This window comes from Wyeomyia smithii, chromosome 3, assembly GCF_029784165.1.
Source record: "Wyeomyia smithii strain HCP4-BCI-WySm-NY-G18 chromosome 3, ASM2978416v1, whole genome shotgun sequence".
Taxonomy (NCBI): Eukaryota; Metazoa; Arthropoda; class Insecta; order Diptera; family Culicidae; genus Wyeomyia; species Wyeomyia smithii.
This window is the reverse complement of record NC_073696.1, coordinates 116616709-116643895: the sequence shown is the minus strand read 5'-3', so window position 1 is coordinate 116643895 and position 27187 is coordinate 116616709. Positions and strand designations below refer to the sequence as shown.

At 37.8% G+C, this 27187-nt stretch overlaps 1 protein-coding gene across 6 annotated transcripts in view; it reads right to left on the bottom strand.

Moving 5' to 3' along the window:
- Nucleotides 1–27187, bottom strand: part of LOC129730320 (prolyl endopeptidase FAP) — a 343985-nt gene that overhangs the window by 211917 nt on the left and 104881 nt on the right. For 3 of the 6 annotated variants that reach the window (XM_055689577.1, XM_055689579.1, XM_055689580.1), the window contains exon 2: nt 16422–17289. In XM_055689577.1, coding sequence (XP_055545552.1) covers nt 16422–16451 — 30 coding nt within the window. In that variant the 5' untranslated portion in view covers nt 16452–17289. The remainder of the gene's footprint in view (nt 1–16421; nt 17290–27187) is intronic. The other 3 variants (XM_055689578.1, XM_055689582.1, XM_055689581.1) reach the window with 1 other exon arrangement.

The following is a 27187-nucleotide window of genomic DNA, read 5'->3' as shown; positions in this document are numbered from 1 at the left end:
TAACAAGGTTTCGTTTTAGGGTTACAATTTTCAACGACATTTAATATTAGGGGATCGGCATTATTTTCGCAATAATCTTAGATTTATCTTTAATGATCATTATCGTCCCAATCGACATCCTTGGGAGGAATTTTGGGTTGAGTTTTTTTACTATGAACATAAGAATAGGCTGAACAGGTATAAGAAGCTATTAGCGACGTTGACCATATATTCATTTTACAATTTGAATGCTAGCCATAATATATGATAGTGATAATGTATGTATGCCAGAATAACAGGAAAAGTGTTTTTTGGTGAAAATTTGAGAACCATTTCCTACATCATAACAAATTCTTTTCCTGTTTCCAATTATGTTGTTGTAAAATGAGTTTATGCTCTTTGCTTGTATATTTTTACCTCATATGTTTCTGTTTGTGAAATTCTGGCTGAAGCTAGAAGTTCGCTTGCAATAGTATGCGCATTAAAATATGATGATTTCAAAGTTTTTTATTCGCTATGTCCAAATATTCTAGAGATAATTTATTGATCTTTCACGATTACTTTGATATAAACGTTAGTTCTGACTGAGATACGAGCAACCAAGGGAACCGTTGGAAATTTGGTCATTTACTGACAGGGAAGGAGCTGTTCTCCTTGGAGGACAGTTTTTCTGAGCGTTTGTCCTTCATGTGTAGGGCGGCTCAAACAGCGTCTGATTCGCAGCGGACGGCTGAACTATGAAATGCAGTGTCTAGCCGAACATATTCAAGAAGGCAGTCACGTCGCGAGACTAAACATCGCGGCTCTAGTAAAGCAGCATACCGAAAGTATCCTACTTGGAACAATTCTAAAAATAATACGAACCGAAACAATCGGTATCGACCCAGAACGACCAGGGACAATGATTGGAAGCTCGGTACTCGGAAAGTAAGCCGGGGAACTGCGAAAAGCTAAGGTGGGAGTCGCGGCCATCCAGGAAGTGCGATGGTCGATGACAGATGGTCGTGAGTTTTAAGCGGTAAATCCTATCGCGGGAATGACTTTCAAATACCAAATCTACTACAAACCGACAAACTAACTGGTCAAAGCGGACGATGGATCGAGTGATGTGTGTAGTTCGAGTATCGGAGTACTTTCGAGTGCTTTCGAAATGCGAAAAGGTTTGAGGCAACGTGATGGTCTCTCGTGCCTTCTATTCAACATTTCCCTGCCCATTGCCTTTCAAAGTTTTTTCACTATTTCCAAATATTTTAGAGATAATTTATTGATCTTTTTACGATTACTCTGATATAAAGGTTGAGTTCTGATTGAGATTCGAGCAACCAAGTGAACCGTTGGGAATTTGGTCATATACTGACAGGGAAGGGTTCTCCTTGGAGGACAGTTTTTCAGAGCGTTTGACCTTCATGTGAAGGGCGGCTTTAACAGCGTCTGATCCGCAGCGGATGGCTGAACTATGAAATGCGGTGTCTAGCCGAACATATTCAAGAAGGCAGCCACGTCGCGAGACTAAGCATCGCGGCTCTATATAGTAAAGCAGCATACCGAAAGTATCCTACTTGGAACAATTCTAAAAATAATACGAACCGGATCAATCGGTATCGACCCAGAACGAAAAGGGACAATGATTAAAAGCTTGCTACTCGGAAGGTAAGCCGGGGAACTGCGAAAAGCGAAGGTGGGAGTCGAAGCCATCCAGGAAGTGCGGTGATCGATGACAGATGATCGTGACTTTTAAGCGGTAGATCCTATCGCGGGAACGATTTTCAAATACCACATCTACTATAAACCGACAAACTAACTGGTCAAAGCGTCGATGGATCGAGTGATGTGTATAGTTCGAGTATCGGAGTACTTTCGAGTGCTTTCGAAATGCGAAAAGGTTTGAGGCAACGTGGTGGTCTCTCATGCCTTCTATTCAACGTTTCCCTGGAAGGTGTCATTAAAGGGTGTTACGGTTAAAAATTGGTTAACTTCAATTTGTATTATTTTTATTGTGTATCAAAACAAACCTAATCCTGTTCACCCCTCATTTTAAAAATATGTGTGTATAGTATCACGCGTTATATTCGAAAATCCGCGAAAATCCGAACTACTCGCACGCCAAGTTGGCAAAATTTTTGAATGTCGTCAAATCAACTATCACCAACGTGATAAAAGTGTTTGGAGAACGTTTGTCCACTGCCAGGACGAGAGGATTGGGGGTGGTGGGGTGGTGGGGGGGTGAAATGAAATCGGAAGGCCGCAAAAATGACGAAAAGAGTAGAGTAAAGTAAAGTAAAGTAAAGTAAAGTAAAGTAAAGTAAAGTAAAGTAAAGTAAAGTAAAGTAAAGTAAAGTAAAGTAAAGTAAAGTAAAGTAAAGTAAAGTAAAGTAAAGTAAAGTAAAGTAAAGTAAAGTAAAGTAAAGTAAAGTAAAGTAAAGTAAAGTAAAGTAAAGTAAAGTAAAGTAAAGTAAAGTAAAGTAAAGTAAAGTAAAGTAAAGTAAAGTAAAGTAAAGTAAAGTAAAGTAAAGTAAAGTAAAGTAAAGTAAAGTAAAGTAAAGTAAAGTAAAGTAAAGTAAAGTAAAGTAAAGTAAAGTAAAGTAAAGTAAAGTAAAGTAAAGTAAAGTAAAGTAAAGTAAAGTAAAGTAAAGTAAAGTAAAGTAAAGTAAAGTAAAGTAAAGTAAAGTAAAGTAAAGTAAAGTAAAGTAAAGTAAAGTAAAGTAAAGTAAAGTAAAGTAAAGTAAAGTAAAGTAAAGTAAAGTAAAGTAAAGTAAAGTAAAGTAAAGTAAAGTAAAGTAAAGTAAAGTAAAGTAAAGTAAAGTAAAGTAAAGTAAAGTAAAGTAAAGTAAAGTAAAGTAAAGTAAAGTAAAGTAAAGTAAAGTAAAGTAAAGTAAAGTAAAGTAAAGTAAAGTAAAGTAAAGTAAAGTAAAGTAAAGTAAAGTAAAGTAAAGTAAAGTAAAGTAAAGTAAAGTAAAGTAAAGTAAAGTAAAGTAAAGTAAAGTAAAGTAAAGTAAAGTAAAGTAAAGTAAAGTAAAGTAAAGTAAAGTAAAGTAAAGTAAAGTAAAGTAAAGTAAAGTAAAGTAAAGTAAAGTAAAGTAAAGTAAAGTAAAGTAAAGTAAAGTAAAGTAAAGTAAAGTAAAGTAAAGTAAAGTAAAGTAAAGTAAAGTAAAGTAAAGTAAAGTAAAGTAAAGTAAAGTAAAGTAAAGTAAAGTAAAGTAAAGTAAAGTAAAGTAAAGTAAAGTAAAGTAAAGTAAAGTAAAGTAAAGTAAAGTAAAGTAAAGTAAAGTAAAGTAAAGTAAAGTAAAGTAAAGTAAAGTAAAGTAAAGTAAAGTAAAGTGAAGTAAAGTAAAGTAAAGTAAAGTAAAGTAAAGTAAAGTAAAGTAAAGTAAAGTAAAGTAAAGTAAAGTACAGTAAAAAAACGTTTTACCAGTACGAACTGATAAACAAATCATAAGCAAGATTTTAGTAGTGAATAAAAATGTTTATAAATAAATTAATTACTAAATATTTCTGTAACCTAGCGTTGAGGCATTTGAGTAAAATAATTATTTTCAGTAGTTCATCTTTCCGCTCTTAGCTTGATTTCCTCTGTAAGCCCCTGATTCATAACATATAGGACAAAACATCACCGCAGGTAAAAAATATTCTTACTTTTCAGAATCGGCTAAAAGCAATTTTTTAGATCTCAGCTATAATGATAACAGAAGAACTGACAAACAAAATTTCAACGTGTGATTAGAGATTTATTCAAATTAGTAACCGTGTTCATTTGCATACTGTCACCAGCGAACTAACTTCCGAATGAATTTCGTCGATATTTTCCAATTCAAATAAATATTATATTTTGCTTCTTCCATATCCAATCAAGAATTCAGCGTAGGAAATCAAATTATAGAGCAGTTTTACCCCATACACAAGCACCCCACTGTCGTTCATTATCGTGGCAGAAAAGCTTTCAATTCCGTTCGTCACTCCGTCGTTTCCCTAAGTGTTACTGTGCTTGTGGAGGGATGGCATCGATTTTGATTTAATATTCGTCATGAGTAGCGGTACGATTTATCGAACCAAAATGAGATGTATAATAATTGATTATCGTAACCGCTCGCTGTAACACGGCACTGGCTAGAGAATCTGCTTAGAGCTTAGTTCGTTTTGAGCGTGCCAATTTGAAACGGGAAAGTTGAAAATGGCTTATTGAGGGCCGGATTGCAGCCCGAACAGTTCGAGGGTGAGTGGCAGTGTCGAATCGGTTTTATCCAGACTGGTAGTCTTTTTAACCACAAGCATTCAGTAATCACTGCAACGGCTCTGGATAAAGTAAATTTCCTGGCTAGCTTCGGAACACAGCAAATAGAACAATGCGATGATCGGCAAAAAGCAGCACATTTTCGCAGTTTCAATAAAGTTGGTTCATTTGGAATGGAAGAGGCAAACTGTTGCTGAAAACTATAAATTTTCTCACTGAAAGAGATGACGTTTAAGTTTTTTACTACCTTTTGTGTAACTTGTCCAAGTTTAATTATCACTTAAAGGAGTGAAATCTTTACCGGCAGGCGTTGAAAACGAATGAAACCGATTCAAAAACCTGCCAGTTTAATGTTAAACAAAGTATGCAAGATAGAATTGATCTTTACTTGGCATCGAGTGAATATAAATATATGCATTCTGAAGGAAAACCAATCAACCCAATTGATTCCCATATCAGACACATTTGTTGGTGTTCGATTGCAACGTAGCGCGTCCATGCCAATCACATGCCAATTTATCTCCGTACTGGTGAGAAAAAATTGAATTTGACAACAGCAAAAAAAAAAACTTTTCAATTTGAATAACGCGAATGGCAACTTATCGTTTGCAATCTATTTCCGTTGAGCAAACATCTACCATCTTTCTAGTTTGCAATAGGTTATGTATTCTAGTATTGTTACGAGCAAAATGAAACAATGTGCATCGTTTCTGCCGCAGAGTCAAAGTGAAAGTTGATCTTTGCTGCTACTTTACATTGAGCAACCACTCCATTCTAGTCTTCTTTCAATCACTCATTCAATTATTCTCATACTAGACAGGTCAATTGAGGCTCGGTCGTTTGATAAGTGGAAAGCACTCTGCGGCGTATGTTGAATAAATAGATCGGAAGGACGAGGCAATGTTCTATATGGGGAAGCTTGATGTATTCTTTTTAAAGGAGACTTCTTGCGCATACCGTTTGTCATCATTCTATTTTTGACGTTTATTAGATGCTCTATCAAACTTGAAAAGTTGAAAGTAGGATTTTTAGGCCAATTATATTTGTTTTTAATTTTGGAAATGATAAAAATACTGTTCAAATAGAAAAGATATTATTTTAATCGTGGAAAAATGGTAACTAGGAATGATTCCGAAAAACCGTTCGAAAAGGCTTTAATGGAAATTGGAATAGTGTATTTAGTACTGATCTGACATATCAACCTTCCAGGTATTAGAATACTGTTGATACTGTTGGTATGAATCATTTTACTTTCTGATACCAGTAGTTCAAATTTATACACATAAACCATTTTACTTATACATAACGAATTTACGCGCGATCAACCACAAACTTTTAATGACGCAAAAGTTTACGTTTCATTACTAATTTCGCACTTCTGGTCTTCCTTGCCTGTAGTTTCAAAAGAAAGACACTCGTTTTGGTGCTCGCAAATCCCAATTTACTATTTGGCTCCACTGAAGCCGCTATTTCACCATTCAGATAGTTATCCCATGGCTCATAAACACTAACTGCACCCCAGCAGCGCTCTCAGAGGCAGAAAAGTCGGTGCCGTGTTGTGTATCACTCTGTCGTTGCAGCAGCAGTGCAATGAGTATGGCAATGTAACGTGTTTCATGAGCCGTGAACTGTTGGAGCTGTTTTGAAACAACACAGAATGAACACCCTGGCAGTACACGCCACTGAACGCGCCGAAGGTAGAAGCTTGACAAAGTTGAGAGGATGGGACGTTTGCCGAGTCTTTAAAATATGAGATACTACAGCGAAAGATGCAGAACCATTTCGCTTATTTCGCTTCAAGTGACTAGCATTTGTAGTCGTTAGCGAAACAGTGAGCACGCATTGCTGCAGTGGTAATACTGGAGATGGACAATTACGTTGTTTCAATGACTATCCACAACTTTTACATTCATGCTTATGATTAAAGAAAATGAACTCGTCTGGGTAATGTTTGTGAAGTAAAGCGCCCTTATTATAGCAGCTTTTTAAACAAAAACAATCGCTCGACGCAGCATCTTCAATAAAAACGAAGCACGATGGCATAATCGTCATTCGCTCGACAGAGGGTACAAATCTTGTCACAGGGTTGAAGGTACCTGATGCACTGGGCAACATGTTTCGTGTTTAATAGACGTTCAATGAACAAAATATATAAAACAAAATATTAGTCCAGCCACCATATCACCCCATAAATCAAAGCTGATGGAGGCGCATTATTATTCAACGAAATTTGCTACGTTTAGTAATTTTGGAAAAATGCCCAAAACCTGTCGACCAGTGTTTCACAAGGATTCTCTGTGTGTGTGACTGACACGAGATTTCACCCCAGACGAGTACCAAAATCCTGCGGTGCACCTTTAGGCCTTGTATCTTTCGGTAACACTCGAAAATAGTTTCCATTGTTAGTCGTATACAGGCAGTGGGACGGTAAGAAGCTTATCGCTGAGGCATACATGCACTCACACCCGAGCTTGCTCAGTTTCCATTTCATTGCCCCATTGCTGGTGTTGATGTGGTGACATGCAACCTAATTGAACCGGATATTGAATACCTTTCGTGTGGGGCTGGAAACATAAATGACGCAAGGGAAAACATTTTTTATGGTTTATTTGTGCCCAATTCAAATTTTTTCCCATTTGGATTAGCTTGGTTATAAGAATTGGTCAGGCAAAGTGGGTTATCTTTTTCTTCGCACTCTAGGGGAAGAGTCGAATTCCATTTGCGGTATTAGTGTGTAAGGTATGGAAGGAAAAGGGTGAAAAGTTTACGAGGAACGGAGAGGGACAATGTGAAAGGATGTTTTTATCATCTACAACAGCGCAGATTTAGCCCAGACATAGCCTTTTTGTACAGCGCTTTGGAAATACACAAGCATAGAGTGTTTCGTTCGGTTAAAACCGAAGGCGTGCACCGAGGAGGAAGCCTATTTCTGCAAAGAGTACTGAACGATTATGATATTGTTGAAATATGCAAATTATGGAGTGGAAAATTCCGAATCTGTTGTGTGGCTTTGTTTGTGGTTTCATAAATAGCTTTAGGCTTTTAAATCATTTTGCGGATGTATTATGTATAATGGTATAATGGTTTAGCTAAAGATTAGCGTTCTGATGATAATGATGCTTGGGCGAAGAAAATACTTAAAGTTAAAGTTAACAAATTGAAACATGGTAGCAGGTTGTTTTTGCCTTTCTCCTAGAAAGGTATAGCAATCACTTGCAAAACCGAAAGTATAAAAGTGCTCCAAAGGGCCGAATGGCATATATCACTCGACTCAGCACGATGAGCTGAGCATTTTCTGTATGTGTGTGTGTATGTGTGTGTGGATGTGATCAGAGATGGCTGGACCGATTTTCATGAAATCAATTGCAAATGAAAGGTCTCGTTGTCCCATAAAACCCGATTAAGTTTCAGTGTAATCGGATTTTTAGCTTAGAGGTTATGTATCAAAATGTAAAAATCATGAAACATCATTATCTCGAAAATTACACAACCGATTTGAACAAAATTGATTTCAAATGAACGGGCTACCTGAAATACCCTTAACTTTCGAATTTCATGGAGATTGAACTTGTGGTTCAAAAGTTATGACAAAAAACGTGTTTTGAAGACTACTTAATCTCACTCATGTTTCTCAGAGATGGCTGAACCGATTTTCATAAAATCAGTGTCAAATGGAAGGTCTAGTTGCCCCATAAGATCCTATTGATTTGTTTTGCAATCAGACTATTACTTTGCCTGTTATGTTTAAAAATGTGGAATTCAGCTATGAAAAGGAACATATTCCGAAGACTACTTGAACTCACTCACTTTTCTCAGAGATGGCTGACCCGATTTCCATAAAATTAGTGTCAACTAATAAGTCTAGCTGCCTCATAACACCCTATTGAATTTTACTGTAATCGAACTGTAACTTTGTCTGTAAAGTACCAAAATGTGAAAATCACGAAACTTCATTATCTCAGAAACTACACAACCGATTTGATCAATATTATTATCAGATGAGCGGGCTAGTTGAGGGTTAACTGATGAATTATGATTGAATACGTGATTTCAAAGTTTGGCTGCCCTATACGTTCCCATTTCATTTGATTATAATTGAACTTAAGCAACCGTTATGTATTGAATTGATAAGAAAACAACAAAATTCTATTATCTCAAAGATTATATAACTTATTTGAACATAACTAGTGTCATACGAACGAGTCATCACTCAAACTTACAAATAACAAACTTCATAACAATTTGATATGTGGCTCAAAAGTTATGGAAAGAAAAGAAATTCAAAGGCTATTTAAAACTATACCTACTTTGAACGAATTATGTGGCCTCAACATAATTTAAATGTGGTATCGTACTATTTGAACTTTCCAAATTCATTGATTCCTTGCGATGTGTTTAAAATCTGCAAATGCACGACGAATCGGCCATAGGATATGATCAAAGTCAAATAACAAATCGTTTAAAATGATTGGTTTTATCGAAAAGGCAACATCCTCGACTTTTGACTTCTGTACATCGCCTTAATTCTGAATATATTCATATTGGGTGGTATTCGGTCATTTTCAGCAGATTTTCTGGTATCAATCTGACACCGGAAATACCCATATTGGGAGGTATGTAGTTATTTTGGTGATTTTCCAGAAACTAACAGTGGTCGTCTTTAAATTCAAAATGGTGTCAAGGGTCAATGTTTGGTTTCTACGCATCATCTCGATTACGGAAATATCCATGTTGAGTATTATTTGGTCATTTTCGACTGTTTCCAATAAGTTGCCATTTAGCGATTCAAAATGGTGCCTGAGGTCAATTGTTAGCTCATTGCATCATTCTGGTTCCAGAGATACTCTTATTGGATGGTATTTGGTTATTTTAGGCTGTTTTTCACAAACCGGGAGTCGCCATCTTGGATTTCAAAATGGTATTTAAGATAATTTCTGGCCTCTGAGCGTCATTCTGGTTGAAGAAACACCCATATTGGGTGTAATTCGATCATTTTCCGCTGTTTCCCAGGAACCGGAAGTCGCCAACCAAGAATCCAAAATGGGGTCTGTGGTCGATTTCAGCTGCTGTGTATCATTCTTGATCCGGAGATACTCATGTTAGACGGAAATCGGCCATTTTTGGCTGTTTTTCAGAAACCCGAAGTTGCCATCTTACAATCCAAAATGTTGCCTGAGGTCGATTATGAAACATATTTGTAACCACTGAAATTTTCACCTGCCAAATATATTTAGTTGATTAGTTCGCGAGATGTGCAGAAATTTGTGCAGAAACATGTGCTTCCATAAGAGGGAGGGGCGTCGAACCATTATGGACATATCTATTTCCCTTTGAAAGATCCACATGCCAAATTCGGTTTCATTTGCTTGGTTTGTTCTTGAGTTGTGCAGAAATGTATGTTTCATTTGTATTGGACCCCTCCTTTTCAGAAGAGGGAGGGGTCTCAAACTGTCATAGGAACCTTTATCGGGACAATAAACTTCTACATACAAATTTTTGCGTCGATCGGTTCGGTAGTTTTCGAGTCTATATGGATTAAACAGACAGACAGACCGGACTACATTTTTATATGTATAGATTACAACATCAATATTTTAGAACCTAAAGAGTGAATATACATTTATTGGATTGAAACGTTCATGTGAATCTATTTTAACAAATAAAAGTTTGAATGAGAAAGGCTGGGTCTGACCGCTAGGTGGATTAATTTAGGTTTTTATTCCAGTTTTCACTCCACATATTTGAAGTCTTTTTGTGCATCTAAATTAGAAGCTTGAGATCCCAAAGGGTACAATCACCTCTGTCCAGCCATTTCTACCCAATCGCCACAAGGTATCGATCGGGACACGAGTCACTTTAGCGAGATCCGGTAACCAACTCCTGGTGTGAACTTTGGTCATACGCGGCTGAATTCCTATGTTAGGGTCGGCGTACAACAGCGTCTGATCCGGAGCGGGTGGCTTAATCATGAAATGCTGTATCTCACCAGCTACACCTTAGATGGCAGCCCCACCGGCGGGATGTAGGTATGGCGATCCTGGTGAGGTAGCATACCGAAACCTTTTCTAACTAATAACAACGAAATCAGAAATACAGAACGGATCAATCTAGGCTATGAACACGGAAACAGAAAACTGGAACGTTCGATCTCTCAAAGAATCGGCGCGAGCTGGCTGGCTTGCTCGAGAACTAAAGCGGTATGGAGTCGAAATCACAGCGTTTCAGGAGGTTTGGTGGCCAAATTCCTGAGGAAGAGAACTCCGTGTAGTTGCCCATATTGCACACACTTCATTTAAGTACCACATCTTCTACAGTGGCGACAAAGCAGCGAAACGGGGCGTCGATTTCGTAGTGCTGGAAAATCGGATAGCAAGAGTCATCCGGTGAAAGTCCGTAGATGACCGTATATGCGTGTTGAGAATTAGGGCCAAGTTTCTCAACTATACACGCGGGGCACGATTTTCGCTAAATCCGGCAAATAATCTGCTTTGCGGATAACGTGGACACTGTCGGCAGAAGTTTACCGAAAAAAAAATTTGAAAATTTGAAGCAGAGAATATTGCACTGAAGATAAATACGCTAAAGTGCATGCTAGTGAGTGGTGCTGAGCGCGACAGGGCACGCCTAGGTAGTGTTGTGATAATCGACGGTGATGAGTTTGAGGTAGTCGACGAGTTAGTGTACCTTGGCACAATGGTGACTTAGAACAACGATACCAGCCGTGAGATTAGGATGTGAATCATCACCGGGAGTCGTGTCTTCTATGGGCCCCCCAAAAAATACGGTCGAAAAGTTCCCGTGCAAAGTGCACCTTGTACAAAACGCTTGTTAGACCGGTTGATCTCTACGGGCATGAGACGTGGACAATGCTTGAAGAGAACCTGCGGGTGCTCGGAGTTTTCGAACTAAGAGTGCTAAGAACCATCTTTGGCGCTGTGCAGGAGAGCGGAGGGTGGAGACGGAGAAAGAATCATGAACTCGCGCAACTCTACCCAGCATCCAGAAAGTGGCCAAATCTGGACGGATACGTTGGGCAGGGCACGTGGCGAGAACAACGGACAATTGGTTTTCACCTCGAATCCGGTTTGTAGGAGACGAAAAGGTGCGCAAAGAATAAGGAGGTTAGACCGGGTGGAGCAGGATCTGGCATGTACGGAGTGCCCGCAGGATTGGAGGCTGGCAGCCATGGACCGATCAAGTTTACGGAATTATGTTATGCAGGCCATGACTTAGGAAGTACAGCCATTCAAGAAGAAAAAGAAGAAGGTACGAAGCGTGGACTACAGTGTAATTGCTGGTTTGAAACTAAGTGCCAGAGAGTGACGGACGAGAAGAACCATGTCAAGAGCCGCATGCTCGCTGCAGCTACGTGTCAGAACAGAGATAGATACAGGGAGGCAAGAGCTGCTGAAGATAGAGCGCGAGAAACGTGTGTCCACCAGCGCAGAAGTCAACTTTGTTAGAAGTATGGAGCTTCTATAGAACAGTCATCAGAGACAGAAGCAGAAAGTTCCTTGTACCGATGATGTGCAATGACAAGGACGGCAACCTGATTATGGATAAACCGACAGTTGAAACCAGATGGAAGGAACACTTTAAGGCGCTATTGAACGGTGGGGAGCAAGATAAACAAACAGGAACAGGATGAGGGTTATGAGCGACGAACAAGCTGTGGAGCCACCAGCACAAGAGAAGGTTAAAAAAGCGATTAGTTAGCTGAAATTGGTAAAGCCCTGGGAAGCGTGGTATATTGGCCGAACTTCTAAGAGCCAGTAGGAAGCGAGCGGCTGTACTATGCGATCCACCAGATCATGCTGCGGATCTGGGTGGATGAACGAATGCCGAACGACTGGTTGGATGGATGGGGAACGATATGAAGTGTTTGATGAACTCGTTTATATTGGTAAACGAGGCATGTGACAATGATATGAGCCGTGAAACGAAACGATAACTTGCAGCTGCGGACAGGGCCTTCTACAGACTAGGTAACCAGCTAAGGTCCTGAGTTCGGAAACATGCACGAAACCAGCGCTGTGTAGCACGCTGATCCTCCCGTTGGCCCTTGACATGAAGCATGGACGCTGAAGGAAGCTGGTCGACGAGTGCTCGGCTTATGAATCACGAGTTCTTCAGGTATACAGACATGCTGAAATAGTTAAGCTAATACAGCGTGGCAGGCTTCAGTAGGCTGGACATGCAGCCAGAATGCCTGACCAAAGAGTCGCCATCGATTCCGTGGTAGGCTCCGCACTGGGTGGATGTGCGCGGTGGAAAAAGATGCACGATCTGCTGGAGGTGACTGGAGAACGGCTGCCCAAGACAAAAAAGCTGGACATCTCTAACTCGTTTGGCTCTAGACCAATAAACGGTCTGACGGCCTACCAAGTAAAGTAAAGTAACTTTAAACCTTCTCTTATACTTTATACAAGACCTGCTTATAAATATGTCGACGAAGTAATCAAATCAATGCCTAAAATTTAGAAAGTGTAAACAATTCTTACAATAAGCAACTCCCGCTGAAACCGGCCCACTATTTACATGATGGTATTGCAAACGATTCAAGTTATGTTTTTCGAAGCCCATGTTGAATTAGTAAAGAAACGGAATTGGGTTGATCAAATTGACGAACTTTTCGTTAACTGGAAATCAATACTTTTTTGCCATACGTCGTTTTTCGTCAAAACTTGGCTAACCAAAAGTATTCTAGCTCTCAAATTTCTCTAAAGAATTACTTAAACGAAAATACCATTGGAAAGGAAAAAGTAGAGGCTTCTTGTACGAATATCGAAGTGGGTGGTCGCCATATTGAATTTAGCCACCATGTTGATTTTTCACAAAAAAATTTATTTTTGAATAGGTACCCACCCACCAATATTAAGTACTAAACACCTACTATATTATATGCTATATATTAAATACTCGAGTCCAGGATCTCGCTAGATTTACCGGAGAGTGTTTTTTTGACCGTGATAAAATCGAAACGAATCGAAACACTGTATTACCAAAACTTGTTCGATTCGACCGTTTGGGTTTTCGTTATATATTACCTTACTGAAATGCTTTAACACATGATATTTTTCATAGAACATTTTCAACTAACCCATCAATAGGAATAATAAAGACATTCAATTTAAAATCGCCAGGCGATAGTGACGCTGTTAACTTTCGCTTTCAATAAAAAGTCATTTGTTGGATTTTTCACATGCCTTATTTTAAATGAACCGACGTCTAAGACTTTAAACTTTAAACTTGTTTTACAGCAAAATGTTCATCGTGATTTAATGAGAGTAACCGGATGGTGGGTGAATCTCAGCGGGAATTACTCATTGTTCAATCGACTAATTCCTCTAAAAAGTAATTTTGTGCTCATTTGATCTCTTATCAAGCTACAACCAAATAATTAACTTCTTTCATTCAATTATCACACATCCAAGCTTATACTGTCGGACCAAACTGAAAAAAGTTCAGAGACCGTTGATTTTGCTAGTCTCAGTTTTCCATAAATAGGCTTGGCTAACGGTAACATTCAAAGAAATTTATTTCCAAAATGAATAGAAACATAACACCCTCTCCGAGCATAATAGTGCGGTTTTATGCTTGATAAATGAAGCTGCCTTTAGGAACTATAGTATGACTCGTACAGCCGAAGTATAGCTAGGAATCATTTTGTTCTCTTAATTTATGAACCACAATCTAGTGCAGATACATGGACCGTAAGTTCAGATGGCAAACATTCGAGCACTGACACCGTACGAGCTACAAAATTTCAATATCGTTACCAGGATGGCGATCTGCGCTGGCCATATTTTGTGCTCCGTTTGGCCATAAAGAGAAAATGATGACTTTCCGAAGTGACCGTCGAATAATGGTTTCGGTTAGGTTGCTTGTCCGTGAAAGAGACGACGAATGTGATAACCGGAAGAAAACCGAAACCGGAACGCATTTTTTGCAAGTCATAAATAATGGTTCCGATCGAAGGTTGTGAAATATGCAATAGTGGTACAGCATCTATGCATCAGCTTAAGTAACCGTTTCTCCAGTATGTTACACGAAGATAAAGCGTTTGCGGGAATGTGGCTGATGTGCCCTTATATTGCAATGATATTGCTTTTCAGCCATAATTGAATTCGTTGATAGCAGGTTTTGGTTTTTTTTAAATATCGCTGAAAAGAATCTCAATATATTGGAACTCAAGTAACACACAGAACATGTTAGAAAAGAATTTACAATGGCAGTAGTCATATAAGAGTACTATAAGCGCAATTGCAAACTTGTGTTGTTATATTCTTATTCTCGAGACGGTCTTTTATTATATCTAGATTATTGAATATAAACTGCCGCTGCTTGTCCGTAGCTTGTGTTTACGATGTTATCAAAACTGCACAGAACACAACTTAAAATACATCATTTGCGAGAAGTTGTTTTTCACCAGTGATTCATCCACATTTCGGAAACAAGCTCGTTTGTTCCTGGTTTTGGAGATGTTTTTTAATAGCATGGGTTAAACGAACAATAACTATTACATGAATGGCACTTGTTTTCAAGTTGTCTTCCAGATGTTTGCACTATTAAAACTGTGTATAAAATGCCGCGGCAGCCACGCCTGTTCAATATTACACGCCTAATAATAATACTACGTACCTACAAAGTGCTTTTCTTATGATTGATCGTAGTATTCAGCAGCCAACGCAAAATTACTTGATCAAATTGTTATTAAAATATTTAAACGGTTTCAATAAAACTATTCGAGGTGGGTAAAAATGTGCCATGAAAAAGTGCACCCAAAATCACTTCATTTTTTGTTACCGTATATCTAACAATGTTTTCTAGCTTTGTTATATTGTGAGTCTAGATAACGTTAAAATTATGCGAAAACAACTTGAATATTCAAGCTACAGAAACAATCCATCTTGAAAGGTTGTACATTGCTTTTTATAATCAATTTATAATTAATTGAAAGTGCCACTGACGAGACGATTGTCGATCTAATTGCACTGCGCGTAACAATACATTTGCGCATGCGCTGGGTAAATGTTGTCATAGCAACGCATTTGCGCATGCGCTTTGTTGTGGCGGATTCTGACCCACGAATGCGCGAATTTCTTTATTCCACTGGGTCAGTGCAGATCTACCCAAGAAAAAAGAAACGACATTGCGATTCACTACGCATGTAAGAAAGAGATGCCAGATAGTTACGTACTGAGCCCATGCGGTGGTGGGTTTAATTGACTCTTCGCAATTAAATGAATCTGCGAACATTCTGTAATGCAAAATCTTTTTTTCACTGATTGACAAATAGAAAACGGTATCCAATGAATGGCGCATGATTTTTTCAGAAGTAGAACACAATGTTCCACCATGAAATTTGACGCGCACGTAGAACTTTGTATTACAAGCATCAAAACGTTGATCTAATATTGTTTTTCTTTTTCGGTGGTTATTCGAAATATATTCGATTCCCAATATATGTAAATCAGCACCGTTCTTCAATATTTTTATTGTGAAGTTTTATGCTTATGGCAACGATGTTTTGATTAGTTAGCAATAACAACTTGAAAATAACCTGTTTTGAACGGTTTCTTACCGTATTGGTACTCGAGATGTATTTTGCAGCTTCAGTCTAACAAGTTGGCTTGCTTTCATGAAGTTATATAATACTTCATATAGCACCGCTGCCGTGATACAACGTTATGACGTACATCCATTTGATCAGTTTTTCAATACGGCCCAAAAACGAACGGGTTACTTGTCACTTTTGTATTGAAATGGTGCATACGTCAATTTGTTTTCTTGATTTTATGCAACGTACGAATAAGTAACAACTAAAAGAAAGATACCAAAAGATGGGTTCTCAAATAGCGAACAAATTGGCATAAGAACCCCATATTTGAAAAAATGTCGTTTACGTCAGTCTGCGAGATTACGGCAGACCAGTACTTGTTATAGTAGCCTTAAATTTTTGCGCTTTTCTGGTGATAGAGATGTCATGGAAAAGGTAATGTCGACTGAAATCTATAACTGAAGGTTGTATTAGAAGAGTTATCTCAACTGTCCTATAACAACGTGCGTTACTTGGGTATAATTTTTAGTACACATATAAGATAGATATCATTATTCCTAAGGCAATGATTCAGGTGAAGAAAACATTACTGGGGAGGTTTATGATTTTGGAATCAGTTTTCAATACAACATGAAGGTATAGCATGAAACTCACCTCATCATCGTAGTTGTCCGCTTCCGTCATTTTCCTGTCTGAATGCGGGACTCCAAGGAGCTCCGAGATAAATCAGTGATTTTTCCGTTTTTTTTTCTCCTCAAACACAACACCTTATCGCCTATTTTGTTCGCAACTACTTAACGCGGAACGAATTATTCTGTTCCTCGAGATTTGGCCACTTTTTGTTTACACATATTTCACCGTATACATTCATTCCTATTTCACCAAGAAACTAACAATATCAGACGGAAGCAAACCAAAGTCACGGGGCCACACGCTAAACCGGATCACCGCAATTAGTTACACTCTATCAAACTCATCACTGTCAAAAATACACCACTTGCCCACTTATCTACGCTTATCGTTCACAGGAGCCAACGCTGCCCCCTCACACATACATTTCGACCGGTACGGATGTTAATGTGTTTGGCTATTAATACAGTTTGTTTACATTTCCGCTGGTCATCGTAGTCTGGACGACGGTGTCAGATCCAGTGCAAAATACACCTCCAGCCAAGAAAACTCTCGACGGACAGCTGCTCTATTGGGGTTCCGAGAAGCGACCGAAGGATAAAACCAACTTCATCCCCAACGACGACATTGCGCTTGACCAGCTGTTCGACCTTTTGTTCCGGTGTCTTCGTTTCACTTTTTTGTTTGCCTAATCACTGGCAGCCGGGAGTCAAGCGTTTTCCTCTTACTACGAACTAAAATGGAGCAGAAGAATATTGTCTGCTACGTGGTAAAGTTATGATACTGCACGAAACTTGATTAGGGGGTAGTGGGTAGTCTTTATGGCTTTTTTTAGGTGAGCTGAGCAGGAAACGAGTGTTGGAAGATCTGTTGGGCGCAATCTAAGAGCCTGCTGAAATTTATAAAAAGAGAAAAAAATGGTATTATTAATATAATGAAAATGCTTATGTACTACTAGCTAGTTGATGATTAGAATTGCGTTTCATATTAAAGTCAATTAAAGTCAATTCGTTCAATCCCAACATATACTATGCATAATATTAGCTCGTATCCCAACTTCGAAGGATCACTAAATACTGGTTGTTCATTTTCTGCCTTCTCTGATTACATAATAAATATAGGATCCAGTGCTCGTTCCGAAATTATTTATGTGATGCGGTATTGTATCATTTTCAACCCCCGCTATCTGCTTACATAACGAAGCTGTAAGTGTATTGTACAATTACGCATTGTAACTCGATTCGTAACTGCCTCTTAGTCCATTTTCTATACTGTTGTCAAAAGGCATCGAGGCAAGAGTAGAAATGTATTATAATTTTGCATATACACATAAGTAAAATCTAAATTATTCCACTGCCGACTTGGAAAAATCACTTAAAGTTATCAATTTGACTCTGTGCCAACATTATTAAAGTGTTTAGAAAACGTCTGACAACTGATAAAAAGCGAAGAGAAAATCAAAACCACAAAAAAACGGAAAAAGTTTCGGCCATTGTTTTCGAACGTTAAGTGAGAACAAGAGTACGCACGTAGTACTGTGTTTACCTTATCCTTTCGAAGTAAATAGTATTCGTTCTAGTATTTGAACCAAATCGAAGTATGTATGTTAGGGTGGGACAAAAAATAAATGTTAGCTCCCATGCACTTTTCGTGTTCCTTATGGGTCCCATAACAACTGTGTAACTTTGCAGATCGATCGATGAAACGCCCGATTTGCGCCCGATTTTTAAAGTTTCCATACGATTTAATATGGGGAAATCCACTTTTTCAATACTTATTCTCTAGAGATGTCAAGTTGGCTCTTAAAGAAATATCAATACATGATATTTGTAGGGAATTTTCCTGGGAAAAACTCTTCTGAAGACCGTAAGGCGTTACGATGCTTGTAGAAACAGCTATTCACCCCAAACTGATTGAATGTCTGACAAACGGCTCACCATTGAAATTTTCCAGCAACACTGCTACAGCATGCTGATATTGCAAACTTGCTTAAGTATGAGAGATAATTTCGCGTGGAATTAATTTTCAAAGTGTGAGTTTTGCTCATAGTATCTTCGGGGAAGCCTCCAAGATAAATTTAAGTGATATCATTTCTCATCACATGGTTGAATTTGCAACAGCAGCATGCTGCAGCAGTATTGCTAGTAAAATTCATTGGTGAGCCGTTCGTCAGATATTCAATCAGTCTGGCGTGAATATCTTTTTTCACAAGCATGGCAACGCCTTGCGGTCTTCAGAAGAGTTTTTCCCAGGAAACATCTCTATAGAAAAAGTTTTGAAAAAGTGGTTTTTCCCATATAAAATCGTATGGAAGCTTTAAAAATCGGGCGCAAATCGGGCGTTTCACCGATCGATCTGAAAAGTTACACAGTTGTTAAAGGACTCATAAGAACCACGAAAAGTCTATGGGAGCGAAAAAATAACACCATCGCTTTTTTCCCATATAACCGTGTCCCAGTCTAATGTATGTCTCTTTGCCATGAACCTGTAGAGCAAACAGTTTTGATATTGTTTCTTTTTTCCCTTCTTTAGCTGAAGATTGGATTTCAATTTTCGTTCAATGTTGTTTTAGAGAGTCCTTGTGCTTGCGAGATCAGGTCTCACATGCTCTCGTTTATAGTTCTAGGCAGAGGGACATCATCTGCACGCATCGCAAAATTGATAACAGTGTCACTTCCAGGCTGCCGTTTCCATCAAGCGATTTAATTAGATAATTAAAGATTATCGTTGAAAATTTATAACACCACAATCTTCTGGTGACTATCTTCTTGAAATTTTTAGATTCCCCATTTTGTTCTGCAATCTCTTCATTTCTGTCCTGTCACGAATCATCTTTCCACTCTCCTTCAGCTTATGTTTGACACGTACCGAATATCTTTCAATTGGGAGAAATTGAGGACAGAGGAATTAGACTGAAATCCTTACAGGTGAATAATTTTACTGAAACTGCCCCACTGGTGACACGAGGTCTTTCAAAAAGGATATTTTTGTATCTAAATGATTGTAAGTAGTGGAAAAATGAGAAAACCATTTTTGTTAGGTCATATTGATGGACCCCTTGAGCATCATGCGGTCAACCGGTTGTTTTAAAGTAGTATTTAGAGCAATTCTTGATCTGTTTATTGATCTATTTCTCTCGAAATTCTCCACAAACAGCTCGTCGGTTTAAAGAGAAATGATAGAGTTTTTATTTGAAGAAGAAAAACACATGCCGCCACCGCCGCCCAGTATGGTCTATATAGGGTGTGGCAATGATATCATAGTTGTACTGGTACATGTGTGAAATTGCTATGATTTTATTTACACTACCGTTGCTAGGAAAAGCACTACGTCATACCAATGTTTTTAATTTTATTTTCTTGCATTGCTGTTTTGTAGTGATAAGGAAATTTGAATATAATGCTGCGAAAATCAAGATTGTGCTGTGTTGTGCTGTGGCATTTCTGCCTATAGTGTTAACAGTTTGCGTTGAATCCCGAAGAGACAATAACAAAAGTTTTGCGCCCTTAAAGATGCGAAAGATGCGTTTTCAAAACATTGCCAGCTGCATTGTTTTAATAATGTTATTGCGAAGATGCTAATAGAAAACAGGTACGCACTCAAAAAATGTGAAAAATTTTCCGCTTCTTTAAAACAGAATCGTTCTAGCCTTCCCATCTACTCGAAGACCTCCGCATAAAAAACATCTGGCCAACCAACGTGAAACGCTCTATGACCGTTCCTCAGTCCTAATTCAATTGAACGGCAAATACCAAGTAAAAAATTTTGATTTAGATTGAGTACCGCATTTCTTTACTACCTAAAAAAATAATAGGTGGTTTATTGCAGACCTCTGAACAGGCAGCAACTTCTACGCAAACCGATGCATCTTATACTGAAATGCTGTGATATAGAAGAATCCAAACCAAAGATAGAAGCTCAAGCAAACAAAAGTGATTTAGAATTTCTTCAATGAATAAAAATGCCATCATGTTATCAAATTGTTTTGAACAATATATGACATTAAAAATTTCAAAATGATATTACGGCTTAAGTACAGTATTCATCGCAAAAAGCAGGTATTTTTTATCAAAAATCAATGAAAATTAGCAGAACGTTTACAGTGCTTTTCTTTAGACTATTCAGGAAATGATTTTCGTAAACAATATTAGTAGAATAAGCATAAATGTTAAAACTTATGAGTTATCTCCATAAGAGCAAGTGAAAACTTTTGCGGTATGACGTCACAGCTGTTCGTTTGGTCGTTGCTTTGATTGTTCGACTAGCCAACACAATCTTACATACACTTCTTCCACACCCTATATAAACCATTCTGACCGCCGCCATGTTAAATTTTATCAAAAAAACGTATTTCGCAAACATTCGCACACACCGATTTTAAATTCGTTACCACTATTGGAAAGCTGAGAAAAAATGCTTCAAGATACATTTATAAAACAACGCGAGCCACGAGCTTACCTTGCCATTCAAGTCATTTTTCGAGTTTCGAACAGTTCAGCGCACGACAAGCGGCCATTATCAAAGCGACGCAATATACTGAACTGCCGTAATCTCGCAGACTGACGTAAGCGCCATATTTTCAAATATGGGGTTTTTATGCCAATTTGTTCGCTATTCGAAGACCCATCTTTTGGTACCTTTCTTTTAGTTGTTACTTATTCGTACGTTGCATAAAATCAAGAAAACAAAATGACGTATGCACCATTTCAATACAAAAGTGACAAGTAACCCGTTAGTTTTTGGGTCGTATTGAAAAGCTGATCAAATGGATGTACGTCATAATGTTGTATCACGGCAGTGAAGGCCTAAACACAATGGATACTTTTGCGGCAATTTGACAGTTAGCCCATACATTTTCTGTCAAATTAACGTCAACGCAACGCAAACGTATCCGTTGTGTTTAGGCCTTGAGCCTGTGGTGTGCGTATAACGTAGACAGTCAGTGTTTTAAGTTTGCGGGTAACAAGAGCTCCCATGTTATCTCTGGAGCTCGATTCCAAAAAGTGATCTGAATGGCAAGGGAAACTCGTAGCTCACATATTTTGAGGCATTTTTTCTCAGCTTTCCAATGGTGGTTCCAATATTAAGAATAGCTCTCCAAAAGCATTTGAGAGAACGAAGCAAACGACCGCGTCCTTTTTCCCAATGACACTGTGTACTTTTGCTCACGCTTTACCTTCTCTAATTGAAGCTTTCTAATTTACCAATGCAGTTTCGGATTTCGTGTTCTCATGAGACAGCACACTGTTCCTAAAAACACAAGAAATTACACAAAAAGTGCAAAAGTTGAACATGCTTCATTTTTCTGACGTGCGCGATCCGAATTGCAAATAAAAATTAGTTGATTCGATATGTCAAACAAATGCAGTGCTGCTAGTTTCAATGTTGTTGTTTGTTCTGTAAAACACTAGTGCGTATTTTCGTCTGAATCTCTTTGCCCCACCTTACTCTTATCGTAACCTTTTATTCAAAGATTTCGGAATGAAGTTGAAAATATAACACACAATAGTAGGGCAGGATTGTACAAAACGCACCAGTTAAGCATTTGCACGATTTACAGCACTTCAAATCATTTCAAAGCGACATTGAACGTATAGGATGATTGTAGGATCTATTTATTTTATGTTTATGACGAAGTTTATTATAAAATACTCAATTTCAATGTCTTTTTTTGGTAAAAATTACCATTGCCGCCAAACAAGCCCGTGACCACAACGAAGGTCAGTATGCTCCAAAGCAGTAGGCTAATATGCCACTATTGATTGATTGATTGATTTTTATTATAGAGCCTTTAACCTGAGGGGTCATTCAGCTCTTAAAGGATAAAGTATAATATTAAATTTTACATTTTATATCATTTTCTTGATGTTTGCTAATTGCACAAATTTGAGTAATTTGTTTTCCCTGTCTTCCTCATAACATAAAATTTCGCAGGTATTTAATTCTAGGTCTACTTCTCTTCTAATATTTTCAAATTCTTGGCACTCAGCGAGGATGTGTTCCACCGACAATTGTACACCGCAATACTGACACATGTTTTGTTCCTGCTTGTCTATCAGCCATCCATGAGTTAGGCGGGTATGTCCAATCCTCAATCGGGTTAGTATCCTCTGCTCCTCTCTGTTCTTTCTGTCCTTCCAGGCTGCCGTTGATGGTTTAATCCTTCTCAGTTTCACTTCCCGGGATAAAAATTGACAGAGTCTCCCCGTCCCAATAGGTCCTAATATGCCACTAGCAGAAATCAGCATGCGAAGTTAGAAGCGCTTGAAGTCTCGAAAGTAAAATCAAAAATAATGGAACATGCTCTAAGTTTTCAAGCAATCTCCTGCAAGCTCTTCATAGTGCATTCTGCCCTAATTTTAATTTTGATTGTTTTTAGGTAAAAGTTGACGAAAGTTAGTGAAATAATTTGAAATACTCATAGTATTATAAACTCCAAAAGTGTAAAGGTTATGGGAACCATAGTTTTTTGTATTTTTTATAAGTCAGTTAATCATAAAAGCTAAAAAAAATCATGAATAATTACATGTTGGAGCCACAGCCAACAGCACAGTTTTTTGAGTATTTCAGTTATATGGCATACTTTTTTATATGAGAACTGTACTGTCTGTGACCGCATAATTGTAACATTTGCAAAACGCAAACGACACTTTTATATTTTGGCTTTAACTGCATTGTTCTTAATATATGTAGTAAATGGATGGTCAAACTAAACTCAATATTGTTACGTAAGCACTGCTTTATGCTATGTATACATTATACATCCGTTTTGAAGTTAAATTTGATCATATTTTTGCAACGATACTTTTATGCCGTTACTTTCAAGATGGATTTGGAATATATTCGCATATCAGTCACACTGCCTTCTTTGATTGAAAATCTGCGTTTTTTGCATCGCAAATCCCACGTATTGTGATTTGTGCTGCAACCGAACTGTCAAGATGTCCCTTGCTCTCCTGTTAATAAAAACGGCTTATGAAAGTGATGAAAATTCCGAAGAATATTCAGATATCGACCAGAATAACTTCCGAGTTCCAGTGGATGCTGATGTGGATTCTGATGGCAGCTTTTTTGAGTCTCCCGCTAATCCTGTTACCAGAAAACGCAAGCGATCAAAAAAAAGAGCAACAACGTTTATTGAAGGCGAAGAAACGACGAATAATCCATGGTGTTAAGTTTGAGAGATGTGGATGCCGCATAGGCTGCTCAGAAGAGTTACAAAAGATGAACGGATGCAGGAAAACCTGAAGTATTGAAATGACACCTCTGGGCAAGCAGCATTCGTACGCGAAAGAGTGTATCGTGTGGCAGTCAAACGGCGTCAAAGGAACCGCCATACCAATGGAAGGTTCAAAATGTTCCGGTATGAATTCAACATTATGATGAACAATGGCGAGTTCAAAAATGTTTGTCGAAAGTTTTTTTTTTGAACAGAATCGGATTCAAGGACACGTGCGGGTATGTTTCTCCGCAGAATGTGATTTTTCTGTTCTTAATCCGTTTTCTTTGTATACCTATATAGAAACGTTCTATATCGCTGCCTTACCAACGAGGTAGATGGAATGCCCAGAGAATTCAAACGAGGCAAATACGTCCGTAGCACCTCGAAATACGACGCCGTTAGGAGCCATATCATGAGCTACAACCCTACTGTGTCCCATTATCGAAGGGATCATGCGCCAAACCGTCTATACTTGCCCTCAGACTTGTCTGAGAAAAACATGTATAACGAATACCAAAGATCCCACGTGGTGAAGCTCCAAGTCAGCTACTCGTTTTACTGCAGGGTACTAAAGCGGCTCAACATATCCTTGGTCAAATTGGGCCATGAACAGTGCGAGAAGTGCGTCAGTGGAAAACAACATAAAAAGGATTTCAACCACAATGCTGATCCTTTTCCAGATGAAGTTGCTTGCAAAATATGTGAAGATATGGATGCAGATGTTGAACTTGCAAAACATTCAAGAGCTGCATACCGCAAAGATGGTGAAGAGGTACAAGCTGGGTGCGTTGTGCTAGCGGTAGATCTGCATAAGGTATTCGTTTTATAAAAAATAAGAAAATGACTGCATCCTTAATAAGTTATTTATAAATAGGTTGTCCAGATTCCACGCCTTGAAGGACTTAAAACCGTTGTTTTTTCTCAAAGACTGCTAGTTTTTAACGAAACCTTCGCTCCTGTGGGAAACTATTCCAAAATATATCCTGTGCTTGCCTGCATTTGGGATGAGCCGACTGCAGGTAGATCATCAAATGATATTTTAAGTTGCTTTGGACGGATTGTACATCGGTTCAATGATAAACCCAAGATCATCATGTGGCTGGACAACTCTTGGCTCGAAATAAAAATTGGAATCTTTTTTTGTACTTGATACTATTGATAAATGCAGAAAATATTCAAGTACAGGAAATTGTTTTGAAATATTTTGAGTCAGGGCACACCTTTATGGCTGCTGATAGTTTCCATGCTGCTGTGGAAGCACGCATGAGACATGGTAAACCCGTTACAACCATGGATGATTTCGAAACCGCTGTTAAAAACGCGAAGAAACGAGTGGAGGTCATCAAAATGGAGCCTGGAGATTTTCTGTCCTTATCGATGATTGTATCACAATATACATTGAATAGTTGCAAACCTCGTCCATTTATCGACAATATTCGGAAAGTTATACTAAGAAAAGGATCGTTTTTATTCCAATATAGCGATAAAGTTGGAGACGGTGAAATTAAGAGCTGTTCCTTACTTTCAAAAAAGCAACATCGTATTGTTGAAGATGAAATGTTCAGATTGGAAAACACTGTCAAACGACAAGTCATGGCCCGAGGAGTAGAGTCCGAGAGAAAAACTAGTCTGCTATAGATTTTGTTACCTGTTCTTAGTGCTGAAGATAGGGAGTATTGGAAAAATATTCCTGAGATAAGAAAATAATGTCTAATTTATAGCTTGCTTTCGTTGTTCACTTAAATAAATAAAACAAACAAAATCCAGAAATTGTTTCATTATTAAAAGCAAAAGAAACGGAACAATTATAAGTTGTTAGTATTTTTTGTTTCAGCGACACATAGGTTCATATTGAGCATTAGAGTAGTGTGACAATTATGCGGTTATTTATGCTGTGTGACAAAACAACTTGGTATTTTTTACGAGTTTTTTCAAACAAACATAAGCATATTATTGCAGATGTAAAAAGTACATACCATTTTAAGCACTTCCCCATTAAAAACTCTAAAACCATGAAATGTCGAATGTTACAGTTATGCGATCACAGGCAGTGTAGAGAAGCTGGGTTTTTACGAGAAAAGCGAAGAATTTCGTCATAAAAAGCCACATCTTATCTTAAGGCCATCTTAACCAACTTGTCTTGTACGGTTCTCCCCTAAAGAGCCATGAAACGAGCCAGACTTGGTTATATTGACATACAATCGAAATGCCAAGCACGACGGCCAAAGCAAAAGAGCGTAGGACGTACCTGACATTGTTGACCAAGTTTGATTGCGCCTTTAAATACGATGAAACATACCTCACGATAGATTTCAAGATTGGGCATTTTGGCAGAAAAAGTCAAGATTTAAAAAAAAATACTTGGTCTGTGAAATTCTGATAGAATATTCTCAGGAATACTTCTTTTAAGAGAGTGCAATTAAAAGTTTACTTTTTCCAGGTTTCTCGATTAGCACAAGTGTATAAAACATCAAAATTTAAGTGTGAATACCATGAGTAGTTCTCAAAAGTAAATTTCTCACGATGGTTCGTAAAATTTACGTTAAAAGTACTTGGGTCTAGTTTTGTCTAAATTGGTTATCAAAGTAATAATTCATAATACGTATACAGAGATTTCATGAAAAAAAGAAAAGTAACTGTTTTAAAAGTACTTTAATTGTACTTAGAATTGTATTGATTGATCTTTACCGAAAATAATTACTAGACTGTAAATAAAAATAACGTCGAAGTAAATAACGTCGAAGTAAATAAAAATAACGTCGAAGTAAAGTTTAATAATTACCTATACTAGAAAGCTGCGGCTAGTTGTTGTACAGAAGCTAAGTGGAGTTAAGTGTAAGGTGCAAGTGTATGGTTGCCCGATCAGTCAAAAATATTAGGATTATAACAAATCTTGATATTTTGTTACGCACTGTTTTGCATCAACTTGTGTTCTAAACTTGGTCTCGTTAATAGTTAAAATATCAAAATTTGTATCAAAATAACTTACTGATTATAATAAATTATAGCAAGTTTTGTAAGGTTTTTGGCAGAAAAAGATCAGAATTAGTTAGAACGTACACTATTTTGTCAATTGAATAACAAATTCTGTTATAAATATGCTTTAGAAAAACACACTTTTGAACATTCAAGTGAATGATAACAGAATTTGATATAATTCTGTACTTTTTATCATTCTGACATATCAAGAATGTTGCAGGCTTTGTTATTTATATCAAGTTCAGATATATTTGTGATACCCGTTTGATATAATCGTTTGATCGGGTGTAGTATTGAAGTTAATTAAAATAAATATGCCAAAAGCTTGAGGTTCGTTTCATTTAGGCCACTTACAATTTCCGATATCTCCATGAAGAAATAACGTACAAAATTGGTAAAAATATGTTTTTTCAGGGTTTTTATTAAACAAAAAAAAAAATACATGATGAACTCTCGAACTTTTCGTCGAATACCTTCCATCGATTTCTGCACAGTGGCAATATCAACCGTATCTGCCATTTTTTCCACCACTTCGCCATATCAGATGATGTTTTGATTGATTTGCCACACTGCTTCAATTTACGCTTGA